At 44.8% G+C, this 27,316-nt stretch overlaps 3 protein-coding genes across 5 annotated transcripts in view; 1 reads left to right on the top strand and 2 right to left on the bottom strand.

Annotated features, from left to right (window-relative positions):
• LOC149340139 (uncharacterized) overlaps positions 1-4,526 on the bottom strand; it is a 51,674-nt gene extending 47,148 nt beyond the window's left edge. Inside the window, exon 1 of the mRNA XM_089548893.1 lies at positions 4,130-4,526. The gene's annotated coding sequence lies outside the window, so the exon portion shown is untranslated. The remainder of the gene's footprint in view (positions 1-4,129) is intronic.
• A 68-nt stretch (positions 4,527-4,594) lies between these two features.
• On the top strand, positions 4,595-8,072 carry LOC149340138 (protein transport protein Sec61 subunit gamma). Of its 2 annotated transcripts, XM_089548894.1 has the most exons (4): positions 4,595-4,753; positions 4,942-5,041; positions 5,410-5,512; positions 7,976-8,072. In XM_089548894.1, exons 2-4 carry the CDS (start codon positions 4,948-4,950, stop codon positions 7,983-7,985), a joined length of 207 nt encoding a protein of 68 aa, XP_089405020.1. In that variant the 5' UTR covers positions 4,595-4,753; positions 4,942-4,947; the 3' UTR covers positions 7,986-8,072. The 2 variants fall into 2 exon arrangements, with proteins under 2 accessions (XP_089405020.1, XP_089405021.1); XM_089548895.1 differs by lacking the exon at positions 7,976-8,072 and having other exon boundaries at positions 5,410-5,516.
• Positions 8,073-15,288: 7,216 nt separating this feature from the next.
• The window catches only part of LOC149340136 (synaptic vesicle glycoprotein 2C-like), a 188,418-nt gene continuing 176,390 nt past the window's right edge, over positions 15,289-27,316 (bottom strand). For both annotated transcript variants that reach the window (XM_089548892.1, XM_089548891.1), the window contains 3 exons: positions 23,284-23,567; positions 21,855-22,014; positions 15,289-21,153 (listed from right to left, as the gene is read on the bottom strand). In XM_089548892.1, coding sequence (XP_089405018.1) covers positions 20,973-21,153; positions 21,855-22,014; positions 23,284-23,567 — 625 coding nt within the window. In that variant the 3' untranslated portion in view covers positions 15,289-20,972. The remainder of the gene's footprint in view (positions 21,154-21,854; positions 22,015-23,283; positions 23,568-27,316) is intronic.

The raw sequence follows: 27,316 nt of genomic DNA, 5'->3' as shown, positions 1-27,316 counted from the left end.
CTGCAATGACATCGCACAGTACATGGACCTCTCTAGCATTTCACCTCCACTGATATGCAACCACTATAGCTGGGACAGAACCCACATCTTTCAGGTCAGCAGCTGAGCCCCATGAGCCACCATGGCAGCTTGCATGTTGAATTGCGCCATATATCACGGTACGCAGGTTACTGGCAATAAGAATGGAGACAGCCTTGGAAACTTTCACTGGCCCTTTGTACGCATGCAAAACCTATGCAGCCCTAGTTACACGTGTCCTGCGCACACAACTTAAAGGGACACAGAGGACTGATCCGCCTAACTTTGTTCTCAGCTAAAGATGCACCTTACTCTAATAAAAATTGTGACGTTTACACTGAAAAGAACTCTGCGGTGACCATTATGAAGAAATGGCGCTGTAGCCTAACCCCTGTGATCCACAACCAGAAAACCAGATGCCCAATCGTCTGGTGATGGTGACGCCGTGTTTCAATTTTTTTTTTCTGCCCTCCTCTAGGTTATAAAAGCTCTGTTTCAAGTTAAAGCAACGTCTCTCCTGCGAGAATGCGGTAATCTATCCGTGCAGGCCAGCTCCAACTTGTCCCATGTCCCTTTAAACCACACGCAGAAATTACAAGGTTTAATAAAACCCTGAAAGTAGTTTACAAAGCAAGAGGCTTTACAATTTGCGCGCTGGCAAACCACTTAAGGCACGCAAGTGGGGAAGAAATTTCTCCGCGTGAAAGCACTACATTCTGGGCTGTCTTAACCAGTGCTGAGTACACAGTGTAACATATCTCAGCTGACAACCATAAGCACCGAGTTAAGCTCGTTTACCAGAAAATTAAATTATGACAGATGCATGCTGAGACATTCAGCTGTGTAGGCAAAGAATACTCAGTATTTGCCAGCTAGCATTTTACCGTAAACTTTAGACTGAAGCTACTACATTCCTGCCTAGCTAATTTCAAGGGAGCATCAGTGTACCTTTTTGTACCTAAAGAAACCTGTTGGCACTGCCCTGTCCAAGCTGACAAAATTTATCACACCAGATTGTTAACAGATCCAGAGGGACAGTGCATGCAGTTTAATGAATCAGCTGACGTCATTCTTATATGCAAAAGCACTCTGGTAAAGAAAACCTTATGCCACTGCCAAGCAGTGAGAATATTAAGCCCGTAAGATGTATGATTAGTGCCCCAAGATTGAATATGCACAATTTTTGCTGAGAAGAGTGCTTGGATACGCCAGCAAATTTGGTAAAAAAAAAAGGAAAGAGTGTAGCGATGCCCTTAGAGAATTACAGTAACTGTGTCTGGCCAAGGAATTCGTAAGTGGCCACAACTGGCCTGCTTCTTTCAGTAACACTACTTAATGAGGTAGAGCTGCTGAAATAGGAAAGCAGCATGGTGACTGCTGGTTTGGTATGAGAAAGCAAAGCGCCACTCACACCACACAAAGGGTGGCAAACTAGGCTGCATAATAAACGTAATCAGTATGGTTGTGCCATCTTTGCATAAACATTTTCTTTTCTCTGATTAGCTTGCGAGTTACAATAAAAATGATGCAACAGCAACCATGTTTAGTGAGGAGTGCAAACTGGGGACAAAGTCAGGGGCTTCATTGGCATTTTTCTCAGCAACACAGACACCCTTTTAACAAATATAGGATGCTGGTAGGATTCCCAAAGTGTGATCTCTCAGTCTAGCCTCGCTTTTTGCTCCTGTTAATATTCCCCTTAGTGCATCTAAATCACAGCACACCTCACCCAAGTCTTACCTGACATGCAAAACGAGTATATAATAGCAAATGACCTGCAAGGGAGAATAAGTGGTGGCTCTACAAATAGATGATGACAGAACTACCACAATGCATAAGAATAGAGAATCATCCCTCATGGCAAATTTGTAGCATTCGAAAAAGCACCAGCCGTGTTTTACTTTAGCAATAGCTACACTGAAATATGCTTACTACTAAGTGCAGCTCCAATCCACAAGTCTCATTCTTGGATAACTCATCTTTCACAGATTTCAGTGCCCCGAGCAAGCTTACTAAAAACTTAAAACTAGTCTCGTATCTGAAAATTGCTGAAATACATTTTGCTAATCCGAACAGCTGGAATGTACCTTACAAAGATTAGCAATTAATGTAAGGCTATTTCAGAGAAGTAGCTTTTGCTGACACTGCCCCTCTTATCTTCTTTTAGCGCCAGTCACATCACTCCAAATGGGCCACCTTCAGATGCCTCCACCTATTTACTCGTTGCGATATGGTGTCACAAATGGGGAGTGGTGTTTTATGTCATGATGCGAGTTACCAGCATGGCTCATGACCGAAAAAAAAAGGAAGGGGAATGAAAATCTGTTTGCCAATTTACTGTGGGATGTCGCTAACGATGGGGCGCTTTTTACCTCTCACCGAACACGCGGAATGGGCACAAATGCTATCGAGTGCGAGCGAGACGACCAAGTAGCAAGCAAAGGCTGATTTGCCGAAACTGGCCGGCACTGAAGTCAAGGAGGCGCAGGCTTGTCATACAAGGAACGGTCTTCTAGACACAGTACCTGTCACAAGGTGGTAGAATCCATGATGACATCAATATATGCAGTGAGACCCATCACAAGCCTACGCATTACAAATGGAACCTAGAGCTTTCACAGAGTGCATGCAGAAATATTTGGAAGGGCCACAGTGGGCATGGAAACTATAAGAATGCACACCACAATGAAAGCAAATTTATTTATTTATTTACAAGTACTGCGGTCTCAAGGAGACCAAGCTTAGTTTTTGTTTTTACAGCCTGTTCCTGGAACTGTCATAAGTACTGCGAGCTCTAAAAATAAAAGCTTTAAAAATTCGGATTGTGAACGAGTTTTAAAGTTTACTTCTGTCCCATTTGCAACAAAACAATGCCCGATTTTTACCCTCCCCCTCCCCTGCCCCCTTTTAATTTTGATCAGAGCTTACTGCATGCGACTTGTGTACATCCGACCGACACGAGTGCTCGCCACATAGCTCCGAAAATTTAGAGATGTGTGCTGACGATGGACCTGTGCTAAGGTATAGTTTCCCTCCGAAATTCCCCTTTTCACCGCTCGGGCTGGACTTTTTAGATGCGATATGTTACGGCAACTACAACGCGAGGTCGCTAAAACAGGTCTACGCTATTGAAAGGAAAGCACGCAAGCACGCACAAACCAACCAACCAGCCAACGACAAGGAAAAAATTAAACTGGAAATGCACGCACAGCTGTACACGCGTGGACCCACATATGTGCATTATCTCGACAGCACACACAAAAAAGGCATCGCAACATAAGCTGCTCCACCATTGCACATGAAAGGTTTTGCTCCGTTTCAATAAACAAACGAGCGAGTGAAAGAGAAGAAACAAACACGAACTTTACGGGACAGTCGTATACTAGCCATCGCAGCGTCGGTTACGAGAACGAAAACACAACGCGCGCGCGCGCTGCCGCAACGAAACCAAAACTTCAAAAGCGAAAATGCGAATGGCCAGCACAGTGCGCGCACCACATGTCGGCATGACTGTGCCCGTCCAAGCGGCAAACCAGCTCCTGGCCAACCGCGAATGAGTCAGGCGACGGAGTGGTAATGTCAAACGGTCGCAGTTGGCAGCCGCCAAACAAGCGCACCCCCCCCCCCCCCCCCCCCCCCCCCGCTCTCCCCCTCGATAAGGTTACTATGTGCTACCGTTCGCGTCGCGAGCACCACCGTCAACACCACGACCACCACGCACCCACACGGTCCTCAACCTCGCCTTTATGGCGACCACAGCAATCAATAAAAGCACGAGGAACAACCGCGGCGCCGACGCCGACAGGCCTGTCAGCAATGATACCGCGCTGCACTTAAGCGATTACGTGTTTGCGCTTCTATACTCCACGGCAAATCACTGTTTACGTTTCTGCGGGCCTCCCAAACAACACGCAGCAACCTACGCAACGCACCTACAACGAAGTCCCACCGCTGTCACGGTTATTCTGCACAATGAAATTCGAGAAGCAGTCGCGGAGGTAATCCCCATTAATACGTAATATAGGCCTACTTATAAATGCTTCGCTTAAACAGCTTAAGCCTATTCATACGTAGACGTAGAAATGAAGCAAGGTTAGACTCGGGACAGTACCTCACACGTCGATGGCTTCTGGGCTCATAAGGTTTGCTTCGGAGGTCAGTCCTGACGTCCGGTTGAGTAACAGAACGTGGACTTCACATGAAGACGAAATTAATCGGTGTCAAATTAACACAACACCTGGGCCTAAAGTGATACTACGAGGTCAAAATCTGCGGATCAAAAGCAAAAGCGCGAGCGCCGAACACAGCATCTCCCGGGCCCAGCATGGCGAAGTAAATTCCAGTCGTCGGGGTCCACACGTCTTGTCTTCACACTCGTCACTAATCCCACCGAACTGTCTTCACACGGTGCAACAAATGGATTAAAGAAATCTTGTTTGCTACTCTTTCGTGTACATCACATTCAACCGTAAAAACATGGCTCGTTTACCCACAATGCAGCGCGGCTTACTCGCGAACGAAGGGCACCATTTAACTTCCCACAATGCATCTCGGTGACTGGCCCGCCTAGAAACGAGAGGACGAGAGTAGATAACTCGTGGCACCAACGCAACAAGCCGTGTAGCGCAAGTTGTGGAAGCCCTTTCCAGCGCAGGACTTGTGGCTGGCACAGTTGGCGTTGCTCGTCGTCCTGCTTAGATCCGTTTGACGTCCGCGGACTGCGCACATACAGAAGGTGAGGTGTTGCCTTCAGAACTTATATCACTTGATTTGCTTGCTGCGGAGTTCACTTTGACAACTGTATTGTGACTTTGAGTTGCGGAAAACTTTGCGCAGAGGTCACCCTCGTTGGTGGACTTAGAGGCGTTTGACGACCGTTTTTGACTGTCGTGTTCGCTTAACCCCGCATTGCTTTTTCTACAGAAAGCCATGGATCAGGTTATGGCATTCATCGACCCGTTCAAGCAGCTGTCAAAGGACTCCATCAGGCTCATCAAACGTTGTACTAAGCCGGACCGTAAGGGTACGTCCTGTTTCTTGGGTTCTCAGATTGTCGTTACAGCTTGAACTCTTACCGAAATTTGGTGTGTAAACTCTGCGTCCACAGAACAAGTGCTGTACAGATTTCAACCTAGTCAGTAAAGATGGCCATCTTAAATCTTGGCAAGGGAATGACCGGTCCAACCGGTTCAAAGATTGTACACTGCTGAGAGCAGCTGGATGCCCTATGATGCGTCACATTCACGATTGCGACCATAAACCCATTAAATTCGTAAATAGTTTTAAATGGGGAGAGGCAGGCATCACAAAAGCGTTTTCAAGTGTGCCTACATTTGATTTCCTGTTGTGTTACCGGAACCAGCTGACCCAGTTTTGTTTTTTCGACCACAGAATTCCAGAAGATTGCTATGGCCACAGCCATTGGGTTTGCCATTATGGGATTCATCGGATTCTTTGTCAAGCTCATACACATCCCCATCAACAACATTATTGTGTAAGTATTAGAAACACTTGTGAACACACCTCATACTTTGGTTTTAAGTCCTGTGCGAAGTTCGAGCAAATACTCATTTCGTGGAAAGGGCGAGCTGTGTGTTAGCAAGCTGCAGGGATACACTTGTCGATTTAGGTGTGCTGAGAAAATGCATGAAATAGCAGATAGTGAAAATTAGGCCCGATTGGCTTCGTGAAAGTCTGTAAAATTCTTGTATTGCTGGCTTAAGCAGTTTTGTTCCTGGTATCGATTGTATTGGCAGGGTACCTTCACATTTGCTAATGTGGCTGCTGCTGGTGTTGGCCACTTTCCCCTTTGGAGGTTTACTATCTTTGCCTGAAGTAACCAGGCTGCTGCATGGTTTGCTTCTCACTTGTATAGTGGAGCCCTTACGGAACCCCTAGAGATAAAACGGTCTCAAAAGGTAAAGACAAGGTTTCTCCCCACCTGATGGTGGATGAGTTTGAGGGGTGGCATAAGTGCTGCACTGTGCGGCTGAGAAGCAAATCATGCAGCCTGGTTATTTTAGGTGAAGATGGTACTTTCAGTGAGGCAGTAGCGCCATTTTGGAGGAACAGTAGAGGATTAAAAATTTTAAGTTGTGGTGTTTAATGCTTTAAAGTGACACATCGATTCTGAGGGACTGCATAGTGGAGGGCTTTGGATTAATTTTGACCTTCTGACGTTTAACATGCGCTGGCTTGCGCAGCACACGGGTGCCTTTTGCCTCCATCAAAACGCTGCCGATGTTGGACCCGGGCCCTCCAGCTCAGTAGCCGAGAGGCCCTAATCACTGAGCGACTCCGGCGGTTACTCTAGGATTTAATAATTAAGGCTGGAGTAACGTTGTTCGAGTAAAATTAAGGTTGGAGTAACGTTGCAGCAACGTTGTTTCAGCAGAAGTCTGGAATGTTTGCAAAAGTCTTTTCTTCAACTTTGTTAGGAACCAATAATTACATAGAATAAGTGCAGAAACCAATTTTTTTTTATGGTTTCTTTAATTATATGAGTTCTTGCATTGTCATGCTTGCAGGCTTTTTCAGATCAGGCATTTTTTTTCAGAAACAAGGGACCAGTGTAATTCTTGCGGAGGTCTGAGGCATGACCTGTTTACTGTTTTTCCAGTCCCGTGTATTCTAAATGTATCTAGCAGATTGTTTCGGCATGATGCTTTAAATCTTCTGCTGTGATATGTGCTTTGTAGACTTAATTCTTGGTTGCCACTTTTTTGATATCTTACAAACCTGCCATCTCTTTTAAGCTTTCCGCCCTCCTGAAAAACATTTCCTTTTAGCGTGTTTGGTACGAGAGTATTATTAATAATATTTCATAAGGGCTTTAAAAATATTCGTACCTTTTTGCATCTTTTGCTTATTTTCTAACTGCTGCATATAACGGAAACATGTACAGTAGAAACCTAATTCCTGCTTCTCGCAAAGCTTGTAGAAGTATTCAGCAACAATGCACTGCAGTTCATTAAAGTAATGCCGTAATCTTGGCGCTTTGTAAGCTCGATTTCTTCATATAGCAGTTGAAGGGATTATAAAAACAGACTTTGAAAGGTATGTTCTAATTCGTTGCAGTTGGTAGATTGGTACCTTGTGAAAAAATCAAATTTATTTAGGCAGACCTGAAAGGCAGTTTTTAAATATGGCATTTGTTGGTTAGTTCCACTTAGCCCACAAAGGCAACATGCTGAATTCAGTCATAAGGACTACTGGCATCACTTCTGTCTTTCACACAGTCTTTTATGTTGAGCTGTGCACATCAGCTTTGTATCTAAATTCCTCTTACACGGTTGTGAAAACCCACACAGAAGTCTTTTTTTTTGCTTGTTTTGCCCCTGTAAAGAACTTCGCAGTTGCTAATTTTATGGAAAAGTAATGCTGTTGTAATATTTTCCATTATATTACTTTCCGTTCTTACATTAAACGTTACGTTAAACAGGAACTGTTCAGGGTCATTGGGGGTACTGAAGTTTGCTTGGTGCTTGTAATGCAACTACTGTCCCCAAATTGAAGCTTTGCCACATATGTGCTGTTGAGAAAAGCAGACTTACATATGCTGAATTATGCATTTGTGCTGTTTGTCAGAATGTGAAAAAAGTGCCAAGTGCAATATTTATGCTACTTATAGGCGAATTTCTGTCATCCCTCTGACACCCACCGTACTTCTGTGATTGAGGTTGGCGCTTCGAAGTTTTTCGCAGTCTTCAGCACTTTGAGGCAACTCAGTTTTTAGCGGAATGTTCTTGTGCTGGGTCAGGCAGCATGCTTGCTGCAGATGCTAACTGTGCTTTAGCAAGCTATCTTCTTTCCATGTCAGGAAGTCCTCTGACAGTTAGTAAATGCATTGTTTTTATTACCTTTTATATTTCATTTATGCTAGCTTTTGATATGAGGCACACTTTCATATTCAGAACTAAGTAATGCTGATGTATGTTTGTGTTTTTTTTTTTTTCAGAGGGTCCTAAGAAGTTCCAAAGGCCACAGCTTACCTCCGCCCCTGTATATTATTGCCCCCATGGTACCCTCCAATAAATGAGCATTCTTCCTTTTTACTCAAAGCATTTGTGAAGTGGTTCAAATATTATTGCAAAATATCTACGAAATATGCCTTGCAATTTGCACTCAGCCTCCCACGTACAGTAATGCACTCTTGCTTTTCATGATTTTTATTGATGTGAAGGCTGTCATGTCCTTTGTCAGTGTTGCTTATAGCAGTTTGTACTGCATTACTAGCATGCACAAATACTGGGTTGAGTTTGCATGGAATACAGGCAGCTTTACCTCTTCTTGCAACATTTTGGCATTGCATTAGAAGCTGCAACGCATACTTAGATACTCAAGATTGTGTGCACAAAAATCATGACGTATTAAACTCTTGCCCTCAACTTTTATTGCAGAAGCCATTCACGTGACATTACATCTAATCTGCCTTATATAGCTAAGCTGATTGGTTTACATGCCTAACGATATTTAGTAATGGAGAAATGTGTCTGGTAGCAATGAAGAGTGCGCCTATGATCATGGCCTTGATTGGCTGACAAAAACTCTAGTTTCCACTTAAATACCAACAAGCTTTGAGACACTAGTTATGGTTTAAACTTTTGTGTTCGCTAACATTCACTAGTACCTCTGTGATATAAATACTTTTGATCCCAAATGAATTAATTAGGATCGAGAGTGGTTCAGGGGCGGATTTAGGAGTCACTCTTGGAGGGGGCGTGCCTGTTTATACCATGCATTTTCTGTACTTTTTTTCACTGAAAAAATGGGGGGTCGGCATGGTTCTCTTGCCTGGCGGCGGGGCAGAGGGGGTAAGCGCCACCCCCTAACCCCCCCCTGCGCCCATAAAATCCCTCCTGAATTGGTGCAGATCCACCATCGCTACACAGCCAGTTTCAGTTGCGATCAAACCTAAACCTGCTTGATGCTGAGCTGATTTTTGAGGTGTGGTTGAGGTTCTTGATCTGAAATGTGCTGCTACCAGTGATACCCTTCGTATTCAGAAAACATTCAATCGCTAATGAGAAGCTAAACTGCTTTCTCATTTCATAATTGGGAAATTATATGGCAGTGTTCCAATTAAGTGTTGTTGTTTACTTTCTTTTTCTTTATTAGGAACAGATTTGTTCACTGCAATTTATATACAGATGCATGCAGTGCCATCTGGCATATGATAGACAAACACATTTGTCAGGATTTAAGTAAGAACATGTAGCAGAGTTGCCATACTTGAAAGCTCTAGTGGGATTGGTCTCAGCCAGGTGTGAAAGTGCTAGACATGTATCCAAGGGAGCCACCAACTCGAGGAAATGTCTGTGAAAAATAATTGCCCGCTCTAACTTGGGCCAGCGTGTCCACTTGATAGTTTTTTGGTCTTGGAGATCTTTGTCTGCAATGGTACCTGTAGGATGTACTTGACTACAGGTTGCCTTTGGGTTTACATATTGCAGTGCATTTACTGCTGCACAGTCACAAGCAGTGTGCATGTTTTGCACATAACTGTTGTTACTTTCATCAGCAATGCTCCAGTGTTTTCAGTATACATTGTGGGGTTTAATTGGGGAGATAAATACGTTCTCCCGCTTAATCGCGGCTGACACAGTTCAAAACCGTGCGGACCCCACCCCGTGGTCGCGTACGCTACCGAGCACACGCTGACCACGGCGGGCCTTGCTCTGCGGGAACAAAGGAATGACACACTGGCTGACACAAACAAGGCATTTATTGCTACAACAACAATAACGCCAGCTAGCAACAAAATACGCTGAGGAATCGAGGAGATCCGACTCACCAGCATGGTTACGAGCAAACAATTGCTCACGCTAGGGCAAGAGGGAAGCTCCGAGGCCAGATGGGACGAGCGGACGGGAACATGTTTCGACACGAGGTTGCCTGCCGACGAAGAGTGGAGCCTTTGCGCGTGAACGTCCACGTGCTTCCCCGGTACGGCGGCGGCTTGCCGCTCTGCCATAGACGGAGTAATACGTAGTAGTCCGTAGAAGCAAATAGTCCACACGTATTTTTATTTCTGCAGGCTTATTTTGTGGCTATATTATCTTCGAATGAAACTATTTATTCACGGAAACCTAAAAAACAAAATAAAATGAAAGCAAAGCCTCCACGGAGCTGGCTGCAAGGCACTCCACGCGTTGGTCGACTCCGCCCACCGTACGAGGGGGAATTAAAAAAAAGGCGGGAGCCGGACGTTAATTCGATTTAATTAAGAAAATCAGCCACACAGGGCAATAAATTGGAAGTTTCTAAGAATGCTCAGAACGTGTAGATCGAGTTCCCGCGGCAAAAAGACGAGTTCAGATTCCTCTTCAGTGCACCTTTAATGAATACCTGAACTATACATTATAGCGCTAAACAACGAAGACAAGGGAGAAGAGGACAAGACAGGCACTATCTTGCAACTCATCTTGCCTGTCTTGTCCTCTTCTTCCTTGTCTTCGTTGTTTAGTGCTATAATGTATAGTTCAGGTATTCATTAAGATCACAGTAAAAAAATGCACAGTAGAGGACACAGTAGAGGACAAGACAGGCAAGATGAGTTGCAAGATAGTGCCTGTCTTGTCCTCTTCTCCCTTGTCTTCGTTGTTTAGTGCTATCTTGTATAGTTCAAACTAGCCCAGCTTTCCATTATTCTAAGTTGAATACCTGAACTTGCCAGCTCAGAGACCGATACCGATCTGGCCATGGCCTTTATCCCCACCCGTGTAAAGGTCTCTCAAAGGCGGAGGAGTGGCGTCTACTGCTCCGCGTGTATACTATTACTCTGCTGTGGCCGGCAGCTCTCAAACACTTGTACCCTTCTTTCTCGGGCAGCTGTCCGCACTGTGCGTAGAAGTCTTCGGATATCTACCACATGGTGTGGGTCTTGCCCTCCAACCCTGCTATCCCCCCTCAGCCCAACCCCACCCCAGAAGGACTGGGAGGCGACCATGCTCAGCTGCTGTGACCTACAGGCCCCAAAGGCCATGGTTGAGCATGCCCGGGCAGTGGCTTTTATCATCATCATCATCCGAGGCCGAAAATTTTGATACATATATTTTTTAATGTGTTGAAAGAGCTGAAATCTAGCTACAGATTGCATTTTTTTTTCTGCTACAAAAGCTGACATTTCTGCTACAAATTTTGATATCTTCTGCTGCAAAAGCTGCTACAAGAAGCCTGTTATCATTTCTACCATTGACTTGTAAATATAGATGGAAATGAGAGTAGTAGGTAGAGTATTATGTGGGATAAAACAAAATTTCTCACAAGAGATGGGTTGTCACTCGGGGCATTGCCACGATTTGTAGTTTAAGGCAGCATCTTCCCGCTGCAGATGCGAAAGTCTATGAATATTCATGCAACTCATTCTTCGTGACCACTGGGTTATGGAGTAGAATACATCGGCGCGCTCGCTGGCGCGAGGTATTTTCTGTCATCTGACATTTTTTGGCCTTGCAGTGGCAAAACTTTTGAGAGAATGGCAGTTTCCAACCCTGTTCAGAACCATGTGAGGACAAATGCAGCTAATTTCCGTGCGCAGTGATTTCGGCCGATGTTCACTAGGGATGCTTTTCTACGCTTTTCATTGTCATGGTTACTGAGTACCCCTGGTGAGTGGGATGAGATGGGGAACTCGGGGGAACTAAAATCAGATGTATAGCTGAATACCCATGTTAAATGCTATTGCAGCCTGTTATTATTTTTACGCAGTAGTAGTAGTAGCAGTGTGCAGGGAGTAATGCGCTGTTCATTTGACGATGTGCCGACTTGTCCAACAACATACCTTTTTGCAGTACAGTCGAACCGCACTGTAATGAAACGATTTGTAACGCTATATGGATATAACGCAGTAATTGCCATTCCTCTAGAAAGCTCCCATGGAAGTACGTGTGTTTGATATCATGTTTTTACGCAATATAATTTTTCTGCAGCGGGATATAACAAACCTTTAATGAACCCCACTAGCAATTTCGCATTGAAGATGTCAATTTGTAACGGTGTACTTCCTTACCACTTCGATGTGCCGAATTGCAGCTGCCCCGTCCACCAACCTCCTCACTGTACACTGCCCTCTGCTAGCGGGCTCTGCTTCTCTGCATGGTTCTATATGGGCACATCAGTTTCCGTTTTTGCAGCCTGGTCACATGGTTAAAGCCAATGGAAAGTATGCTTGGTGTGCTTAACGGTATTGCGGTCCCACTAGTTTCTCAGGACCAAGTGGAGGAAAACGAAAGCGTAAGACAATTTCAATTGACCCGGAAGCTGGCCACCTTTGGGCTGACGCATGCATTCTTCACAAGACACTTCTGTCATGCAAGGAGGTGTTGTGGCCCACGTGTTCGTGAGCTTGCGGCGAAGCCAACCCGAACGGGTACTCGTGAAGAAATCGCCACCACACCCTTTTTCTTGCGCCGGCCTGTAATGGTTAAAGCGCCTAGAAATCGAATCTTAATTTTTGGAACAGCTGTCCATGTCCTCTGCGGCATTATTCCAGCAAGAACCATTTTGTAGGTTCCGAAGCCTGTGTGGGCTGCAGAAGATATGGGCGTGCATTGGCAGGCATGACATATTCGGTTGGTGTATGCACTAGCGATGTTGCCCCTCCAGATTCCAAACCATGCCACACTTCATTATGCCGCACTGCGTGCGGGCGTCACCTGACGGTGCACTCCTGTCGGGAGTGGCACAGTACTTCCCCTCCTTTCCCTCTCTCATCGTGCTGCATGCATTGCGGCTCCTTGGACGAGGTGGGGGGGAGGTTACTTTTGACCCCGATAGTGCGTATATTCAGCTACATGGTGGCTGTTCGATGCGAGTGTTGAAAGCTTCCGCAATATACGTCGGCGGCACTTGAAACCTCGCCTATGTCGTCCTATTAATTGGCTCTTAATGAGATTGTTAGTGAGAGACAGTATTTGGTTAACAAAGAATGCCAGCAAATTACTTCACCTAGCTGTCTCAGAGGAGTGTATATCCACAGCAGAAAAAAAAAAGCACGTTGAATATCTTACGAAAACGAGGCGGATGAACCTCATGGACCAAAACGGCAAGAGTTGGCTTGAGTCGCGTGGAGTACAGGCTAATACGTATGGCCCGCTATTTATGTGGCCGGTCCTTTCAAAATTACTTTGCGTGTGCGTACGCCTCCATTATTGCAGACGGAACAAATTGAGATTCTTTCGGTACTCCAGATGCTTGGCCTGCATAGTATGTGGAACAAACCGTAGGGCCATTAATGCCATGCAATGGCTTGCGCTGGCAACGAGATAAACAAAACATACGCCATTATAAGAAGACGCGCAAGCCATGAGCAAGCTTTATTCAACGGCATCGGGCAACCCAGCCCGGCGACCTACTTTTAACAACGAATTAGAGGCTGCCTTCCTGCACACCTTAAAGGGACAGTGAGGAGAGCAGTATTAATCTTTTTTTTATAGCAAAATCCGATAGTTCGGCATGTCATGGCTTTGTTGTCACTTGGCCGGCAGCGAAAGATGCATTTATTTCTAAGAAATTTGGATTCTAAGTTGAAAAAGTTTTTCCCGCCGCTCTGATTCAAACTTGGGATTCTCCTATGACGACACAGGACTAAGTGACGTGAAACATGACGTGCACATGACGTGACGCAGACTCCGTGATTTCTGCGGCCAGCAGTGCGGCCTAGCAGCAGCCTAAAAGAAATCTACCGCCGGCCGCGCGTTGAAGGCATCTATCGGCTATTGCGGCCGTCGCTACCGTCACTTCGTTTACGTTCGCACCGGCCTTTTGCCAGCGTTACGATGGATCCCGCTCTCGAAGTCGTCAACGAAGTTCTCGCAAATAGACACCGTTAGTATAGTTCCTTTAGCATACCGTGTACCAATGTTGCCGTGTACATTGTTACCGCTAGCGGAATACCGGGAGCCGCCCCAACGCCGGTGAGCAGACGCTGATTGGTCCTGATGCTTCAGGCGCGCGCGTAGCTGCCGGGCACGTGGCGCCATCTGGCGACGTCAAGGAGATTTGCGCATGCATTAGCTGCGCCTCAGTGATTTGTGGCTTCTCGGGTCCTAGAGTTGCTAGAACCATTGGTTCTAGCAACACTGCTTTGTCCTATGACGTCATCACGCTTGTACTTGCGAGTTTGGCCTGTGGCGGCGATACCTGTATTTTGGTTCTTGCTCTTTTCTGCGTTACAAGAGCTTTGTTGTCAGTATGAGTGGCGTTTTTTGTAATCAGGAGCTGGTATTCTGTCGATACAAGCCAACTTCAATTTCTCCTCAGTGTCCCTTTAACATTACCTTCCCTAGTTCCAGTCTAATCATTGGGGGATGCGAGCATAAAGCGGAGATATCTCGTAACTTTCAGATGAAGCGCTCGATCAGTAACATAGTTTTGATCTACGAAGTATGCCTTCAAAACGCTGAGAAATATTAACAGTGTTGATGATCTGTAAGCACGTTAGTGTTGTGTTTTCTAGATCAGGGCAAGGGCTTAAGCACAGAGGTGCATTCGGAAATGGGTCACACACTGCCCTGCTTCCGTGATGCCACCATGGTTGCCTGATGTGAACAAGTTTATCACAGTTACGCAGAAGGTCTTAGCAGCCATGCAGTATGACACCTGGCGATGCGGAGACGTTTGTCCAACTGTTTCGAGGGCGGCATATCGCCTGTTTCCCATTTGTTGTTGAAGGACCTGAAGAGTAACTTGCTCTCACGTGGCAAGTTGAAAAAATATTTTGCTACTGGTGGCGTCGGGGCCTAGTGCACAACTTCCTTGAAGGCAGTTGACTACACAGTGCAATTCATTAAAAAGGAAAGCATCATCCTTTTTGGACTTGTCATGAAGACCTACAGGCTTTTTTACTATTTACAGCTCGACTGACCGCACCTGCATTTTCGACTTATGCTTGCCCAGTAAGGTGCCCCCTGAAATCCGTTAGCTGGTAAGCTGCTGCCTAGTGATAATATGGCTGTGCCCAAACGGGCAAATTTAGACAGCCGCATATGCAGCTCAAGAGCTGAGTGGTTGAGTTGAGATACGAATGCTACTGAGCACTTGCCAAATTCACATCAGGGTAAGTACGTATACGCCTATGCTCACATGAAAGGCTACCTAACCACTGTCATATCCAAAGCGCATCTACGCATCTTCGGGTCACAGAATAGAGTCTGTCTAACGCTGCTTTCAGAGTTGGGCTTCATTCTTGAGAGCCACCTCTCTACTAGTGAGACACAAGCTCACAAATGCACTAGCACAAGCAGAAGAAATAAGACAGACACCACCACATCTGTCCTAAATAATATGCAGTCAATTTCTTTAATACACTAATCATGTACAGCAGGATATGTACGGACGTACGTATACACATGTGTGCGTGCAGCGAGTGTTGCCAAAGATGTGTACACAATTCTTCGATTTGTTTCTTCTCGCTTCTGTTTTTGTGCAAAGACAATGTCATATGTAAACTATACATTACAGCAACAGTCACAAACATGGCACGGGACCCCACTAGACACTATTTCAACAACGTTCCATCACAAACCAGGACAGACCAGTCGGGCGCAGAGGAATGGCACCCTGGAGGGGTTCTATTTCCTGTAATTAATCAAACACAGTTTATAGTTATAGCCTCGAATGTGGCCAGCACTTCGAACTGTTAATTCACTGAGACGAATGTTTTGTCAAAGTGACTACTGCTCAGCCTTGCTGAATGCTTTGCCTCTGCACAACACCTCAAACAACGATCACAAACAATGCATGAAAATATACACGTCTTATTTACACATTGAGTGCAAAACATCAGCCAGCAAGGCGAGCTTGTATGCTTGTTTCTTGCAATATTTGGATTTGTGTTCAAGTCTACTGAGCAGGGCACCTTGCAAGGATTCTGCATAATGCCCGAAGCCAAAGTGTTGATTTGTGACTAGTGGATTTGTGGCTGGGAAAATTCACTCGTCTCTTCTTTTGTTGTGATGGAATTTTTGTGGCTAGCTTTTTCTGTGAGCTCTACACTGATTATGGCAACAGTAATTCCTGTCAGACCAAATTAAAAAGGAAAAAGCAAATCGCTTCAACAGTCGCAAAATCTATTCACTGCAATGAATCCAGTGAAGAAAAGTACTGCTTGAAAACATTCGGCCATGCGAATGAACTGCTAGACAGCAGAAGACCTCGAGAAAGGTGGAATACTTTTTCTTTATTCTGTGGTTACTTCAGCCAGACCTATAAAGAGTTGAGCATAGGTAGCCGTAATACCCGTGCCACGTGAGCAAATTTAATGCCATTAAGTGCTTACTGCATTAAGTTTTAATGGAAGTTGTGCAGTGTCATTCTCGACCTACCTTACTTCACCACAACTCATTCGCCGGAGCAATGTGTACACTCGTCCTCATCCCATACGCAGAAAAGCATGAAACTTTTTTATAGCCGGATACGACTTAAGAACGCAGCAGCTTTTCTCTTTCAGAGAATACCCCCTTCCAGCCAACAGGGTCGGCCCATTCTTATTACCATACTAGTGTGACAAAGCAGGGAAGGGGATAATCCTTTCCCCCTATGGTCGGGGATAGACCCCTCTCTCCATCGTGGTGCTCCTTCCTGCATAGTAACAACTTCCAAACCAGTAGCAAATGATTAATTCATAACTTTCAGTCAGATGAAGCATTTCTACAGCATTTTGAAGTGAACAGCGCCATTTTTACCAGCACTTCTGACAGATACTCTCGGCTTGTGTGCTGACACACGAGTTTATGGCTACTTTTTCGACTTGTGAAGCAAGAATAGTGGTATTTTCTGCAAATTTTTTGTATTACATTTGAACAACATTCCCGAGATATTGTGCTCATTAGCACTGTTTATATTCGGGTGAAATTTCTGACTGCCTTGCAAGTGTTATGTTGATCGTCACTTTCGTATAATGGCATTAAATTTGAACGAGTAGCACTAACTTCTAAAATAATGGCATTAACAAACTTAAGACCTAAGCATTTACTGCCATTTCTTGTGCGCGTGTGGCACGGATATTAGGGCCGGGTATGAATAGAAATCACTGTTGTCTACAGTGCTTAAGTGATTGTAATGCCTATTTCTCTGAGCCAAAGCATGTTTCAAAGGCTGGCCATTAAGGGTTCATGAAATTTTCTTTCGAGACAAAAGACATGCCTACGGCTTTTGCGTCATGTAGCCTGCGGTGTGCGCCGCAACGTCGGGGGTGCGTCTACCGAACACTGTATCTGGCTTCTTCGTCTACATTGAATGATAGTGACGACTGGAAACTATATGATTTCAGTATTTCTGCTCGGGTCACAATAAGTAACGTTTGCTTAGAGTAATGCTTTGTTTTGCTAGCACCTCACGCGCGGCTGTACTGTTTACTCGCTTTTGTCTGAGAAACGCAGTATAGTGCTTGATAGAAAGCAATGTAGTCATCCTTCCAGCTACTGATATATAAAGAAAAAGTCCGAAACCTACAAAGCACGTGACATTTTTCGCTAACGATGTACCGCCAGTTTGCCGGGTACAGCATTCAGGTGCTGCCTCTGTCAGAAGTTTTCGAGCCCCTCAGCATGTCACCGAAGTTTTATCACAAGAGCTTTTTCTGGAGTCTTGTAGTGGGGGTGGGCCCGCGTGGTCCTTCCAAGACATACAGAGCAAAATTGCACAGTTGCAGCAAATGGCTCGACGACTGTTTTGTTCAGAGATGCAGTCCCCTGGAAGCTTTTGACAAAGACGGTACGTCTGATCGGACAACGAAGGTCTACTAGATTTACAGCTCACCCAAAACGTCCATGTCAAAAAACGTGACGTTCTTTGGGTGAATGTGAGTCATCCCGTGGATGTCCTGCTGACGTTAGCTATGAAGCGCTGTAAAGGCATTGCCACTCGAAAAAGTTATGTAACAAAGGAGTGCGTGTGTCCCTTTAGAGACGCATGCTGCACAACATATAAACCATGGCTACTGCCGTTTAGCTTCTTATCGTTCGAAGTCAAAAGAAGCTCGGTCAGCTTAATATCGCAAAAACAAGAAGTTTCTGACCAGGACAAAAAGGTGGTCAAGATTTTTCGCTGCTCGAACATAAACTTTCATATGTCGCGCATGTATTGCAGAAAATGAGATTTAGTTTGTTTTTTCTCCTGCTCATAAATTACAAATGGCTAACCCATGCAAGCAGAGAGTGCTGTGGCAGCACGCATGTCCATAGGTAAATATGGGGAAGGGGGGAGGGGGAGAGGAAAAAAGACTATAGGCCACTTAGGCAGTAGCAAACAGCTTCAAACGACAGTGCGTCTACAATCAACACGCTCAACTAGGTAAGACGAGAGCCGTGAACAACTTTGATACTCAACAACATTGTAGTTAGACATCAGTCCAGAGTATTGCCTGACTCAGACGCATTGGTGGTGCGAACACTGGCGTTCTGAGGAAATGAATTTCATGGATGCATGAGGTAACAGCTTGTCGATCGGCCACATCCTCTTAAGCGATGATCCAGCTATGGTTTCAGCGTGGACTCAGATAAAGAAGTGTGCAGGAAGCAATGTCCCAGCTGTCTTCAAGCCTAGGTTTTGTGAAGTGTAGCATAATGAGCTATGGAAAATGCACATATTACGTATCGTTTCTGACCTCTACATTCACGAGAAAGCTTCTAAAAAAAAATTAATGCGCACTCAGAAGTTGTACATGCTTACCTTCACTCTCTTTCTTGTATTTCAAAAGCGCATGCTACATTGGCCGGCTGAGGTTTTTGCTGAAGAGCACATGCAGCTGCTTTATCTGAAAGAACTCACTTGACAAGACAGCATCAATGCGTACTTAATCTAAAGATAAGTTACTCACAATTAATTAATCATTTTTAATCAATTAGTGCCGATAATATTGTACCTAGATTTCATATAAGCCGGTTGTTGCTTTAACTGCCGTATACGTCGCTGTGATATGTAAATTCTCACGAAGATATGTGGTCTGCACTCCTTCGAAATTGTGGTTACTCTCGCCAAGAAAGCTGCTTTCGTTTTCCTGGAAGCTTCCTTACTCATTAGTAGGAAGATGGAGATGGTTGTGGCAAAGAAATGACTCTGACGGCAGCCTTTGAAAACATCGAAATCTGAACCCCAAGCGTATCAGTTCCAACGCCGTGTCCTTTGCTAGTTTGGCAAGCAGAGTAACAAATTTCAGACCTGTTACCCAAACTGTTCAACAGGTGCAGAATGTGGAGCATAAATGCCTCCCTGGGAGACGTTTCACATTCTTTCAAGTTGTACAACTCATGCCATTTTCTGTCATGCATCGACACAAAGCTTGCCAAAGTCACGTTCTCTGGTGCACTTATTTCCCGATTGCACCATGCGTGAATGACACCTTGTCGTCATCTGCACACTCGTTATGCGGAGCAACCTAACATGCCTCGATAAGTCGGTCGTTTCTCATTGATGTCACAATGGGATCAGTCACTGTTTGAACAATTGGCGTGCATTGTGGTGACATCGATGCGAGTTCTGTGCACAATATATTTGCACAAGGCTTACTGTACTGAGCACGATCAACACGAGGAATCTTGGTAAAATGTTCTGAGGCCATTGAGGATACTACTGGGCCATGGATTTCGTTTGGTAACTTCCAGTGCTCTAGATCTCTGCGCGACGAGAACTCCAGTCCTTGCACATCCAGAGCTTGAGAGTGCAAGAGCTACCTTAAGGGCCTCCCAGTACAAATCAAAAGAAAAGCAGAAGGCCTGGGAACTTTTGAGAAAGCCTGTAACTCCTAAATGCTTGCAGTTATGTGCATAATCTGTGACCATTATCCTTGTAAGCTACAACCTCTGCATACCATCGCAGTGAGTTGCACATAACTAGAGAGAAACAGAAACATATAACGTCCAAATGAAAAGTTATCAAGAAAAAAAGTTAAGTTTAGCCATCATAAGTCCGTTGATCTGCTGAAAGCATACTTTCTTTGTGTCACCTCTTTGTATAACAAAGCAGTGGCAAATGCAGATGAACATATTCACCACACGCTCGAGATGCAGTTGAATGCTAGAACTTCTGTTTGTATCTAATGCTGACTTATGTACTAATCTGACCTGTTGCCCTCTACGCGAGAAGCGACAAGTGAGCAGAGGCGCAAAAGCTGTCCCCTCTGCGCTTGCTGTGCGTATTATCAGATATCCTGCGATCGAATGGCTCCATTAGACTATGTGCACGTTATGCTAAGTGAACAGCTTACAGTAAGGAGACACGTGCTTTGCTCACGCTGTGTGCTATTGTCGCTGTGTTGTAAAAGTGGCTTTCGTTCATTCCCTCGTTGATTGAGGACGTGAGGAGTATTCCCTTCTGACTAGCTCCGTCTGTGGCATCCACGCTGTGGAAAAAAAAGAATCCGTCTTGGAGCAAGACTTCCACGAAGGTCATAAGTAATCCCAGGGATCACAGACGGATCTGCACATAACAGCTCCAGCGAGGGTGCACATTCATCGCAAGTTGGTGATAGCCTCATTTCGTGAAGCTCCACGTTGTTGTAAACGGTCTATGGCCCAAGCCGTCTGTGTTCGTTTCTGGATGCTGGAAGTGGACCTATCCACCTTGGCCACGAACTGTTCACTGGAAATCTCTTTTCAGCACATGAGATGCCCAGTATGCGAATAGACCGGAATGGCAGCGGGCAAGGTTTCGCGCAGAGGACGTTCGAGGAAAAACCGCTCGAAGAAAGGAAAGATTCGGAGGAGTCCTTTTTGACGCAGCATCATGGGGTGCAGTCCTCGTGAAAAGACTGCGCTCCTCGAGGCCTTCCTTAGTTCATGGCACAGCGTCCTCTGCTGAACAGATATTATACCGGTGCATGAACTGTGGCGTAACCTTTCTTGGGCATAGCGCTGCTGTCGCACGCTCTTGTTCTTGTGTGCGGATGGGGCGGGCGCTTGCAGATGCGTACTTTGACTTCTCATCGTCGTGGCTCGCTATGGCAGATGCGGTGCTCACATGAGCACGTCCCTGGTCTCTGGCAGGCGTATCGACGCTAGACATCCGACCAGAAGCACGGCGGCGGTGGTCAGGATGGGCACCGACCGGCTCAGGCTGATGAAGTGGCCAAAGGTGAGGCTGCCCAGGAGCGCCGCCAAGCGACTGGCTGCGCTGAGGAAGCCATAAGCTGTGCTTCTGCAAGGTACAGAGGAGAAAAAAGTCAAGAAGGCTACTGAATGCGGGTGGTTTCTATTCTGGCATGGTGTTCCTTGATTATGGAGAACAGAGCAAAATGGGTGGCATCGCTTGTCTGAGACAATGTAAGGTTACATTGCGAAGCTTTTAAGCATACGCCTGAGGCCTAGTGGCTTTTGTTTCCTTTCACCGGCATTGAAATTCTAGCGATTGGTTTGAAATTCCGTACTCATGATGTCTCAGCGGATGCCATAAACATAATTTCATATCATATTGATTTATCTACCTATAAAATTACAGGGGCTTGGAAGAAAACTGCACGGTCAGCCTGGCACACCCACTGCCTCCAATTATGCGTGGCAGCATAAGCAATCGTACATGGGTTCTCCGCGGCTAATTAGTACAAATGATTTGCAGAGCATAGCCGTAACAGATTTTTCACTGCATATCACAAAATGCACACAGAAAAAGACATCATAAAATATTGTACACTGGACAACTAATTACAGCTAGGGGCCACAATGGCAAAGTGCAACTTAAGAATGCAGTTGGCTATGAAGTCGATATATTTATTCGAATGATCCCGCGGCCCATTGCTGCTAATAAATTAGCGGCACGGTGCACCAGTCTTTGTTTCCACAGTGCATGCATGAAATAGCCTTTGATCTTTGTAGACAAAGTATCAAGGCACGTCTTCTAACCTGAGTGTCGCTGGATAAGATTCAGTGGTTGCGACGTCCACTGCGTTCCAGGCTGATATGGAGACGAAGTTGAAGATGGCTTGGAATGTGATCACCGAGGACCGTGCCACCGATAGCCAGACGAGCAGAATACTGGCACTTGAGAGAAAGAGAGAGATTCCTGGGAAAGGAAAAACAGATAACCTAGTTGGGGCATTCCATTGGCAGCATAAAGATCTCCTCGCAAAAGTGTTGAAGGAAGTATAAAACTTGCTTTCATGTGAACATAAGTAAATAAAAGCGTGTTTTCCGTGCTGCTTCAGATATTTTCTCCTGAACAGTTGCTCTTGTTAGGGATGAACTATTCAGATATTTTCGCTCATATGACGAAGTTTATTGTCAATATGTGGGAGAACTCACTATTAACGCTGCTGGTTAGCTGCATAATTCATGTTAATAACTAAGACCTGAATATTTCTCTAGCGACACCACCTAGGTGTCCTATAATAGCTTAAATTTGCTGTCATTTCAACTTTAAGTATAATATTTAAGCTATAGCGCGCCATCGGGGTCTGGCCGCAGAAGACGACGACAGCCCCAGCACGCCTGCCAAGCACGCCCAGACTGGATTTCGCGGCTGCTTAAGTGCATACCGGCGGCACGCTCTGCCGTTCCCGCCTGGCTGAACACGTCCAAATATATTTGTGGAGACCCGACGACGACTTGTGTCTGCGATTCGTCTCCACAAAGCCTTTCGGCTGAGACGTTAGTTCATCGCTGTCACCGTCATCTTGCAACTTTTGATCTGGTGGCCTTAGACCTCAGCAAGAACAAATTAATTGTCTCTGTATATGTCACGAAAAATGCATTAGCAAGCCGGTCTTGTCTTATGCGCTTGGAGACACGCTCGCCAATACCAGGATATCTGAGTGCGTTTGATGTGGTCACAATAAGGTCCACGGAACAGTCAAAAACTGCAATTCCAAGCGGAGGATGTTTGCTGCCAACCAAATATCAAGTTGCGAGAAAAAAAAATAAGAAGGTCAAAGAAATAAGGGTGCTGAATATTATTATGAGCATTTATTTGTCCACGTAACTGACCTTTGTTTTATTACCGTTGTTTTTTTTTACGCTTACAGAGCATTCCGTTTCCAACAGCCAGCTGCTACTGAGCATCTCGCTAAAGCCATCACCACTGCCCGCGTTACAGAGCGTTATTGAGTGCTTATCTGCTTAATGGACTCAGCCTTCTAAGATTTCGAAGCACGTTCAGTGGTTGCTGCATGATTATGCTCCCACCTTACGTCTTGCTGATCGCGATTTTCACAAAAATTTTCCCATTTTTCATTCCTGTAAAGCGTGCTTTATGGAATACATAAGTGTTCTAGAAAAAGCCTCACTACAAAGAAGCATCTGGGTTGCGTGAGTTGGAAGGAAAGGCTCAGCAGACCTAATGTGCGCACGCGGCCGAGCCTGTCGATGACGCACGAGGAGATGATGTTTCCAGGGATGATGGCCAGCTGGGCGAACAGGTTCTCCACGAACACGTCCGAGAGGCGGAAGTTGACGTCGAAGTCGATCGGGCAGCCTGTGCGCCGGTTCAGGAACGTGGTGCTGTTGTGGAAGGCGCAGTCGCGAAAGCGGAAGTCGTAGAAATCTGTGTCCACGAAGCGCACGCGCCGGAAGTCGCACTGCTCGAAGAAGCTGCGGCTTGAGCGCACGTCGCTGAATGTGCTGCGAGAAAGAAGGGCGCGGAGAGGGTGCAGTTACTCCGCAGTATTCTCAAACTCCAGAGCAACCACGGTAGGGTCTACATGACAATAGTCAGGGGCTACGCTAATACTCCTTATACAGTCTGAGACTGCCAATACGCTTGAACAATCCTCACCCAGAACCTGTCTGCATGAACTCCCATGCAACAAGGAGGCCGTATTGTATGTTTTTATCGTAAAGACTTTCAAAAATTTTCCCGCCTCAACCGCTCGCTCGTTTGCGGTGAAACTGCGCACAGAGCTTGCGCAATATGGTAACTTTTGTATCGTAGCAAGTTTTACAACGGTACTTACTTAGTTGAGCCGTGCATGATGCGAAATCGTAGTTGTCTGCGTAGAGATCGTCGAACCAAAACCCGCAGACGCTGTTTTTTCGCTGAAAGACGGCAGTGGCGCCATCTGTTTTCAGTAGTGAAAAGCGTCACGACAAGGTGCCGAGGTAGCCGAGGTGAGCGTTGCATTAGTTGCATGAAGCGTGTGCCTACACTGTACGCGTGCCCTTTGAATATACCATTTTTTTCGGCTAACTGAGCGAAAAGAAATATCAGAGCAACTGATTTAACGAGGCTTTACCTTTCAGATGATATTATTTGCAAAATCGCCGCGGCACCTTGTCGTGACGCTTTTCACTGCTGAAAACAGATGGCGCCACTGCCGCCTTTCAGCGAAAAAACGGTGTCTGCGGGTTTTGGTTCGACGATCTCTACGCAGACAACTACGATTTCGCATCATGCATGGCTTAACTAAGTAAGTACCGTTGTAAAACTTGCTACGATACAAAAGTTACCGTATTGCGCAACCTCTGTGTGCAGTTTCACCGCAAACGATCGAGCGATTGAGGCGGGAAAATTTTTTAAAGTCTTTACGATAAAAACGCACAATACGGTATAAAACTTATATATCCTCCTTGCATGCAACTTACTGTGTGAGTGAACCGGCTAAGTTCAGTACCCGAGCTTCACCGCACATACTAAGAGCACGATAATTGTTCTGCCATTTTACCCTGATGTCACTATATTAGGGAACAAAGAAGACGTATATCATCCTTGGAAAAAAAAAAAAAGCTGTATCTAAATAAGTTTTCCATGGAATTGTATTCGCGGACTTTTAATTAATGGTCGGTAAGCAAGAGACTTAAGCTGGGCTTTTTAATTATATTTCCTTAGTGATACCTGCCCTAGAAATGAGGATATAAAATAGCAATAAACGGAGATATTTTCGTTTTATTTTGAAAAGAGAACACCTAAAAATATGAAAAATAACACGGAATCTTTTTTGACAATTCATAGTCAAGCATTGCGAAGCGGGCAGCACATGCCTGTATGCGTTCACGTTGTTTTATGTCTGATTTAATTGAAGCACCCCAGGCACTGGAAACGTACTCAGAAATTTTAACACGCGACTAGCCTTCAACATCAGGTGATAGACATTAGCATTCCAGAACAAGCTGCCACAAAAACAACTAAATATCTGAACTAAGTTACAACTGATAAGAAAGTTTCATATCCATGGCGTAATTTGTTGCATAGGCTGTTCTTTCGTCTTAAATTTCATGAGATTACGTTTGTACAGGCTAAATGCCATCTTCCATGACTAGCACCACAGCAAAACAGAGTTCAGGTCATTATGAAATTGTTGACACTCCCCTGCACAAGTCATTTAAGGTTTGGAAATGACCCTGCAGAATAGATCCATTTTGGAGTCAGTTCTTCCTTTTGCAATTTAATTCACAGTTCTGTGCTCTTGTTTGCAGTTTGTTACCTATTGCGTTTTTCTAATTGAGTAACCGATAAGCAAAATGAAGCTCTTTGGCTACTGGAAAAATCGCGTCTTAGAAGCTCATGCGGTGTCATTTTGAACTTTGTATGACATGTGTCATGAGGAGGCTTGCGGTGTAGTGAGTGAAAGCCTCCCTTAAATAAAACTAAACTGATCTGGTGACCGAGCTGTCAAAGCAACTATGAACAAGAAGCATGGAACTCAAGAATAAAAATCTCTTCAAATGGTTACGTAGCACGCACCGTCAAGTTGCCTCATGCAGTATGCGAGAAGCCCGACAGTTTAAGCAATGCTGTGAAAAGTTATTGCGAAAATAAAGCGTGATGTTGATCAATATGAAAACTTCAGGAGGTAATGTTGTTGCAGTGAAAACACTGAAATCACTTTCTCAACAACTTAGAATTTCAATCTTTCTTAACTTTTTTTTTTTTGCTTAGGTGGGGAAGAATTTCAACATCGCTGACATCAGCGATTGTCCCAATACACCACACGCAGAACATTTTTTTTGTGTTTGCTTGCACTTCTAAATAAAAAAAGCAATCTTTTTCTTAGCTGACTTATATCTGTAATGCCAAGACTGTATGACGGCTCAGTGCAATTTCAAGAAATTTTTCATGTTAAAATCTTTTTAAAACTTTGTTGCTGTGGTAATGTATGCTTCTACTGGAGGAATAGGAGGAAAGAAAGCTAAGTTTAAGAAAGTAAACAGAGATTTGGATACAATAACACTATTTTTCCAAAACACAGGTTAAATTATTGATAGGATGAAGCAATAAAAACAGCATTTGTTCTCGTCTATGTGCAGACAAAATTCGCCATGATTAGAAACTTTACTGCAGAAAGAGAAACATGCCCAGAATTTATTCTACCGAGTCATCTTGGTACAAATCGATGAATATAACTCTGGCTTGGTAATCATCTCGCATAGCTGCGACAGGCGTTAGACTGAGCTAGATGGCTTTCTACACTACCAGCGCATTGTGCCAATGTGTTGGATACATTTGATTGAGTGAACCTGCCTAGTTCAAACGGGCGCATACTAGCCTGGTCTGCTTGCACTTACCCCTAGGATGTAACCGTGGCAACATGTTTATGCGTGCCGATTGCATGTTAGGTGCAATTAAGCAAGTAAGCCCAATTTAAGGAGACCATAGTTATTTTTACACGTTTTTAGCGGTTGTGTAAACATACTTGCAATGCCAATTGAATGGAAAGCTGCCAGTAGCTTATTTTTTACAGAGGTTGTGCCTGAAGCAGAAAAGTACGTAGACCCTGCTGATACCGCTGCTGGCACCGAAGAGTATCTGCAGGTGTGTCTGTAGTCGCACTTTCAGCTGCACCATCTGTATCATTTACTTCGGCATGCAAAGGCCAGCTTCCTGCTGTAGCTTCCATTGCATTTTGTCCATTAATTTTCATCACACCTTTGCTGTATATATTGGGTTATCTTGTTTCCTACTTTTTGTTGTGCCTTTCATGCTGCTTTGCTCACTTTTCTAGCAGTTAATTAAATTTTTTTGCTACGATAACAACCTCATGGATAGATATGCAGTCTATAGGTCGTATACTGGAAAAGTTCCATGCGTAGTCTTCTCTCTTTGAAGATGAGATTTTAAATTTCTTTCGAAAATTTGTGACGCACGCATATGTCCTGATACACTTGCAACTATATAAGTCATAAGAAACTTGAAACCAATAGATTTATCTTTACAAAAACACCACAAAGAGTTTATGTTGGCATTTTAAACCATCAAGGTCCATGCACAAACCATGACATGTATATTGCATAACACTAAAAAGTTACTGCTTATACCACGAAAGAATGCTTTGGACATTCTATGATTGTGTCGGTACAAACTTGACATGCATGTGGTGCATGTGGTTCTTGTGTTTACAGTGCAAAAATGGTACAGCCTCCTAAATAAAGCGGCC

This window comes from Amblyomma mixtum, chromosome 6, assembly GCF_055824585.1.
Source record: "Amblyomma mixtum isolate Tamu chromosome 6, ASM5582458v1, whole genome shotgun sequence".
Lineage (NCBI taxonomy): Eukaryota > Metazoa > Arthropoda > Arachnida > Ixodida > Ixodidae > Amblyomma > Amblyomma mixtum.
The sequence above is the reverse complement of the archived record's forward strand: the minus strand, read 5'-3'. Positions and strand labels throughout refer to the sequence as shown.